This window comes from Suillus discolor (assembly GCF_016758755.1).
Source record: "Suillus discolor strain FC423 chromosome Unknown F5147scaffold_785, whole genome shotgun sequence".
NCBI lineage: Eukaryota > Fungi > Basidiomycota > Agaricomycetes > Boletales > Suillaceae > Suillus > Suillus discolor.
The window spans coordinates 1-7,075 of record NW_024542032.1 but is presented as its reverse complement, the minus strand read 5'-3'; the positions used below and the strand labels follow the sequence as shown (position 1 = coordinate 7,075).

Here is a 7,075-nt window from a genome sequence, read left to right as displayed (position 1 = left end):
CGACCTTGTTATTGAATTTGTCAAATGCAGGGCACATGCGAGTCCAGCGGCCAACAAGCGGCCAACCTTAGCAACAGGCTGGGGAATGATTAACGTCAACCAGTCAGAGTCCTCGACATCGGGATCCTGGGGGACTGCAACTTTGAACATGCGTAGTAGTAGCAAGGCTTAACGCCGTCCTTGCGAGGGCAGCATCTTCATCACTAGGGCATTACAGAAGTATCGACGCCGCGCAGTGCAGGTGATGCTGTCCGAACGATAGAAGAAATCGGCCAAGTATGGCTCATGATGGTAATGAAGGTGTTTGTGACAATAGCTCCCTCCCTATCCCATCTGATGAGGTGAGCACGATTAGATAATAAGGACGGAGAATGCGTGGGTACAATATTGAGCGGCCAGCTGAGCGCAGCATAGCTCGTTATTTGACCCAATGTATCGAAGGCATTGTCAGTCTGAGATACATTGATTTATCGACTCCAGGACGTTTGACGAATGTCATGCCCTGTCATTCCATTTGAATTTGATATGATTTGAATTTGGAAATGTCGCAGCCGTGGGATGTTGTATCCCTTATACACATAAATCCGGCTTGACCTTAAATGTGAATGCCGAGCAGTTATTCGTGTCTGCATGTTTGGACGTGTCACAAATGATAATTGGGAGCAAATGGTCGTATAGCGTTAATCTGGAGTTAGACTGTCAACGAACTTAATATCATAGGGGTAGGATCACGCACGAATGGTTCATAAGCATCCTGCTCTTTTGAAATGGATTCCAAGTCAAATACTCCAGTTTGGGAGGCTGAAGCGAAGTCTGAGGGAATCGTGATTTTTCCGGTTCGGTAGAAATGCATTGAGAAAGATCTCCACTGGCATCGGGCCAACGATATTCTCTTTGATCTCCTTGCCCATGGCATTAAGAGTGTCTATTCGGCATCGCACAAGAGTCATAAAAGGTAATATAGTGGAACTGTCCCGTTTGATGGGAGTGTCAATGGTTAAGTCATCCGCACGTTCGACGGTGTCAGGGGTAGCGGGAGCTGGTTGCGAGTCCTGCACGTCAACCTGTACTGGTATTACAACATCTACAATGGAGCCATCAGCTATCATAGGGCCGATCATGATATATACAATTTGATACAGATATGTATGTGTGTATGTACGCATGGGTATGGGGTATGGGTGTCCAACACCGGACATGCTTTGTAACAAGTATGCTACGAGGTATATGTGAGAAAGAGAAAAGAGTACGAATAACACATAATGAGCTTTATATAGAGAATAGAACTCAGTCCGGATGTTCCTGGTATCTCACGTGATTATGTGATTCAATAAACGACAACCGTCGCAATGATGACTAAATAAAATGTACAGCATTTAAGGACACATGAAAATGAACCCTATTTGTAGTATTTAGGGATGAAGAGATCAATCCTATTCATTGTGAGAATAGTATAATATATCACGGAGAGGGATGCACCAGACAGAGGGAAACAACAACAATATGACGTGCAGAGAAGTTCCACCGCATGAAATGCGACACCACCCACTCCGGCATGACAATTTCAAGATTTTCAGCGAGGGCCGATGAATATAAACAAGCAGGGAAGTGAGGATAGTGGCGAAACAGATCTGGATGAGAGTCCAGCGGGAGGTGGCGCTGCACAGCAAAGCGCACTCCTTGCTCCATTTCAAAAATGTACTTGATGATTCCTGGAGTTCGTTGCATGTTCCTGGCGCCGGAAGGATAATAGAGGATAAGGCTGTTACCCACATGGGTGGAATAACGGGTATAGATTGACCCCCCGTAGAGTGTGCGAGCATGTAAGACTACCCGCCGAACATGAATGAGCTTGCGGAGGTCTTCCGGTGTTGCATTTGCTGATATAGGGGATGTCTTGCGATCTTCACGCAGATCATTAGTATCGATTAAGGGTGACACAAATCTGTCAAATAAAGCCTTTACATCCCTAAACAACGGGAGGACAAGAAGGTCAGTTGAGCCAGTATTTGAGCTTCGCAGCCTGGATATATGAGTGGAGGAGAGTTGATTCTTGCTGACCTGTGAGCCAGCGTAAGTCCATCGTTGACAAGGAAGTTGAAATCGTACCAAAAATATGATTGCTGGGCAGTCGCTGCAGCTGCCAATGAGGCGCTCGTATGGGAAGCACCACCATGATCGCACAGGACCAAAGAGCTGTAGGTAGTCCCACATGTGCAAGGCCATATGACCATTAGTGCGATGTGGTGCGTGAGGGAGTAGTGTCTGTAAGTCCCTCACCCAGTCGACAATGTATCCACGGTACGCTGCTGCTTGAGCCGTCGTCATAGATCATAAACATACAATATGAACAGCAGATATGAGGGCCATCGTGTGGTCGAGGATTGCATGACAGTTGGCTGCAATTTCTGAGTTGCGGTGTGTAGACCCCTCGCCCCATAAACTAACTAGCACTATGGGCAAGTATACAGTCGTTAACGTGCACCATTCATCGGCCTTTATAGTCCCAGCTTTGGTTTCACCAAAGTTATAGGGAACTGATCTCAATGAAGAGGGCGTATCTGCTGTCCGAATGACATCAGTAATACGTTGCATGACTTCTGGGGTAGTGATACACAATGTCGACGACCCAGGAGTGAACGGTTCCGTTCGATGCTACAAAGGATGCTTAAAAGGGTGCAAGAATGCCAACACCATAAGATAAATTACTGACCCAAGCGATAAGAGATCTAACCCAGTGGGCTTTGTATACTTTTTGCCAGGGTGTGTGACACCTGGCCCAATGCCCAAGCCTACTGACACGAATCGAAGACACGAGACCTTCTTCGACAATAATTTCCTCTCTAAGTTGGAGATGTGGTCCTCAATTAGCTGCGCGTCATTTCCCTCAAGGTTGGGAACCGCTTCTGTAAGGAGGCCGTGAATTGACTTGACAACCCTGATATCTTTCTCGCTGAAGTCTTGGGGTTTGTTAAGCTCGACATTGAGAAAGAGATGATCGAAAGCAGGGATAGGATCAGCCTTGCAATGTGCAGAGTCAGCAGTGAGGCCTAAAAATTCGCGGAAATGAGCGTGCGCGAGACCCTCCAGGAGACAATGCATGGTGTCGATGACGATCTGACGAGAGGGATCCCAGTATGGTAACCTCCATAGTGTCGACCACCGCACCCTGTGTGCTGAGAATAACTTATTGCATTCAGCCGAAGTTCCAGCGTTCTTCCAAAGCTCAGCATAGTGCCGCACTTCGCTCTTGCTCCGAAGTCTCCAAGATTCAGACTGTATATCTGTTCTGCCGCAAGTCGACCTATGCCAGCAATGACAGGTGGTACAAAAAAAGTGGCTCGTTGGACCTGCCAGCTGAGCAGCCTTTCTTGCTGCTGGGAGGTCACACACTAAACAAGCTATGGCGCTGTGTGTAACCTGACCACGAGTATGGAGAGCTGTGCGGTTGTAACGTATTCCGTGTTCCCAACTGTCTAACATGTCATCGACCACGGGATCAAGGAAATGATTTAACTAATCTCCTGAAGGTTCCGAAGGTCCGGGAATGATGCCGGCTAAGTACATGTTCTCGGCTTTGTACCTGATATCAAGGGGCAGGTTCAAACAAGCACAAGATATGATGCTGGTGGACATTGAGGCATTTCTCTGCAGATTGCCTTCGATGTTGAAGAAATCAATGTTGAGCGTAAAAGCATATTGGCCCTCGTCGCCTCTATCAATAAATAGAGACTGTCCCGAAGGACCACTGAAAGTGCGAAAAAAGTCCGCATTGAGCCCCTTCAGTGAATTTACCCGTATTAGACGGACAGCTAAGGGTGACAATGTACCAATAGAAGCGGGTCAGCCCATGTGGGCCCATGGCAATAAGTGTACCATGCTAGACGAGTGGGCCGGTGGTTAGTGTGTACCTGTTCCAAACGGATGGGCTGGTGGTATATAGTGTAGATGGTGGTATAGGAATGTAGTGTATTGTCTATTATGAATAGCAGTGAATGCAGTGTCCGATGTAGACGAGTGGGCCGGCTGAATGGTGTGCAATATAAATGAGTGGGCCAGGGAGATGGGTGTGATGGAGACGAGTGGGCCGAGGGTACAGGGTACAATGGAGACGGATGGGCCGGGGGTATGGGGTGCAATAGAGACCAGCGGGCCAGGGAGATTAGTGCGATGGGGACGAGTGGGCCGGGGGGATAAGCTCAATGGAAGACGGGTGGGCCGGGGGGGTAAGCTCAATGGAAGATGAGTGGGCCAGGGGGAGTAGGCACAATGGAAGACGGGTGGGCCGGGGGGTAAGCTCAATGGAAGACGAGTAGGCCAGGGGGAGTAGGCACAATGGAAGACGGGTGGGCCGGGGGTAAAGCTCGATGATATCCCATCCGGTAGATGATGGAAATTTCTGCCGGTATTGATGCTGAAGGAGAAATGGATGATACAGATGAGCCGGATAGCCGGTAGTACATGAAATGGATGATACAGATGAGACGGTAGTATATACAATGGATGATACAGATGAGCCGGTAGTACATGAAATGGATGATACAGATGAGATGGTAGTACATACAATGGATGATACAGATGAGCCAGATAGCCGGTAGTACATACAATGGATTATACAGATGAGCTGGTAGTACATGAAATGGATGATACAGATGAGCCGGTAGTACATGAAATAGATGATACAGATGAGCCGGTAGTACACACAATGGCTTATACAGATGAGCTGGATAGCCGGCAGTACATACAATGGAGCAACCGGTAGTGGTCAGTGTGATGCATGTGAAGGTGAAATGGATGATACAGATGAGCCGGATGAGCATGAACATAATCTGATAGTGCGCTGTGTGATAGCGGTGAAGGTGAAATGGATGATATAGATGAGCCGGCAGAGGGCCATCCGGTACCAGGATATTCTCACTAAATGCAAGTTATGCAAGTCAAATCATATTCATTGAAAGCATGCAAGGTTGACAACACAATGTAGACGACAGGTACATATGAAAACATGAATGATGTGCTACTGTGTCCCATCACCGGAAGGCTTGCTTGGATATCTAGCACTCACTGACCGACCTTGTTGAGATAGAGGACCATATCGCACACGTGGCAAAGGAGCCGAGATGGACTGTGCATCAGCCGGCATACTTGATGGTCCGGCAACCGGGGGATCAGGAGATGGCATAGCCGGAGATCCAGCTGGAGGAACAGATGATCTGGATTCCCTCATGGTCAGTGGAGGGATGTTGGTGGGAGTGGATGGCGCCTGGTTAAGCCTTGCGACTGGTGAGCCATCTGCAGTGTCACCAAACGCATCACCACCGGTCTGTGCACCCATCCAAGATACATCCGGGGTGAACACATTGTTGGTGACAGCTCGGGCAAACGCACTGATGGATGGGCCGGGAGCTGTGATGGGAGGTGGATTGAATGCTGGCGGTGGAGTTGATGCTGGTGTTTGAGCGGATCTATGCTCCCTCAGATACCTGACAATGCCTCTCACTTCGGCAGTGCACTCAGAGAGGAGTCCACGCTGCACCTGCATATCCCGCTCGAGTTCATCCACCTGCATGGACATTGCACCATCAGATGCCTCTGCAAGGTCCATGCGACGCTCCAGGCGACCTTGCCGAAAGTCCATTTCCAATCGATCGCGTGTATGAAGGTCCTCCATCTCAACGCGAATTTGGGCCAACATGGCCTCCATCTGGTCATGAGAAAGGGGGTGCCGGGTGGGTGGCGTGCGAACGACCGGTAACGGTGAGAACCGGATGTTGTCCTCTGAGGCCATGGCTGGTGATGGAGCTGGAGGTGGCAACTCGTCAGTGCCGGGCTTGATCCAGTGATCCGCAGGGAAATCGTCTGCTGACGCCAAAGGGGCGGATTGCTGTTGGGCACCCGGCACACCCACAGTGCCATCGAACATGTCAATGTTGTCGTCTTCCTCTTCGATAGGACTAGGTTGCCAGATTTTCTTTTCTACAAGCATGGTGAGAAACACAAAGCAACCGGAAGCAAAAGACTTACCTTTCGCATTAGATTTCCCCACCATCTTCTTGCCGGTCGCTTTGGACCGGGTCGTCTTAGAGCGCGTGGTGACTGTGGCTGCAGGTGGTGCAGTGTCAGTGGTGGGGGTAACGGTGGCACTCTCTGTATCTGGACGGATGCAAGCCATCTTCCAGATGTGGCACAACGTGCATGTCGAGGCGACATCGCCTTTCTTTGTCAACCGGGGGCAACACTCCACCTTCTTCGCCTGGCATCTCTCACAAGGCGGCAGAGGTCCATCAGCGCGAGGCTATAATAAATCAGCATTGAAACAGCTAGCAGCGACAGGAAGACTCACCGGTTCTTGGACCTTGGTCTTCCTGCCGGTGGCCTTGCCCTTGGACTGGGTGGAACTTGCCAATTTTTGTCGCTTCCCTGGTCGTAAAGTGGCCTGCACTATGATCAGCGATGGACTGGTAGATATATACAGAAAATCAAGAACTTACCTTGGATTTGCCTTGTGCGTCTTCATCCTCCTCCAATTCATCTTCTTCATCATCTGCGGTCGCAACAAACTGACTTGCCTTCAGTTTGCCCTGCTTTTTGCAGGGACAACAGCCTTGCGCATTGATTTCCGGGGCTGTTGTCAGCGTCAGTAATGTCGAATGTAGGAGCAACAAACACTTACCTGAACGTCCGGAAGATCATCAACATCAATGACGTCGTCATCCTCATTGCCATCAACTTCCGGCGCCTTTGCCTTCCCCTTCCCCTTCACCATCTCACCGTCAGTGGTGTCAGTGTCGGACAAGATCACCTTCGACTTGACGACAGGCTTCCGGGACCGGTTGCCACGAGGCACAGGAGGGCTGGTGCTGAGTCGACGTTTCCGTGTCGTCGATGACCCTGCCAGTGCAGTTTCACCGGATGCTGCGCGTTTTGGCATGCGAATGCTGGCATCTCGCACAGGCGCCGGTACTGGTGGTGGTGCAGGTGCAGGTGCAGGGGTAGGAGCAGGTGGTGGTGCAGGTGTGGGAGCAGGTGGTGGTGCGGTGCAGGAGCAGGTGGTGGTGCCGTACCGGTGCAGTTG

The 7,075-nt window shown here is 50.0% G+C and overlaps 3 protein-coding genes across 3 annotated transcripts; all 3 read right to left on the bottom strand.

Moving 5' to 3' along the window:
- Positions 1-779: 779 nt before the first annotated feature.
- On the bottom strand, positions 780-1,199 carry F5147DRAFT_785099 (uncharacterized protein; the record flags this gene model as incomplete). Its single annotated transcript, XM_041442903.1, has 1 exon — positions 780-1,199. The coding sequence occupies one exon, from the start codon at positions 1,197-1,199 to the stop codon at positions 780-782; it is 420 nt and encodes a 139-aa protein (XP_041283964.1).
- Positions 1,200-1,461: 262 nt separating this feature from the next.
- Positions 1,462-3,102, bottom strand: F5147DRAFT_785098 (uncharacterized protein; the record flags this gene model as incomplete). The annotated part of the gene is made up of 4 exons (XM_041442902.1): positions 1,462-2,061; positions 2,110-2,265; positions 2,344-2,655; positions 2,710-3,102. The coding sequence occupies 4 exons, from the start codon at positions 3,100-3,102 to the stop codon at positions 1,462-1,464; spliced, it is 1,461 nt and encodes a 486-aa protein (XP_041283963.1).
- Positions 3,103-5,017: 1,915 nt separating this feature from the next.
- On the bottom strand, positions 5,018-7,075 carry F5147DRAFT_661895 (uncharacterized protein; the record flags this gene model as incomplete). Its single annotated transcript, XM_041434738.1, has 5 exons — positions 5,018-5,976; positions 6,025-6,295; positions 6,344-6,436; positions 6,492-6,625; positions 6,670-7,075. Coding segments are annotated over 5 exons (1,863 nt in total), but the record flags the coding sequence as incomplete, so codon positions are not given.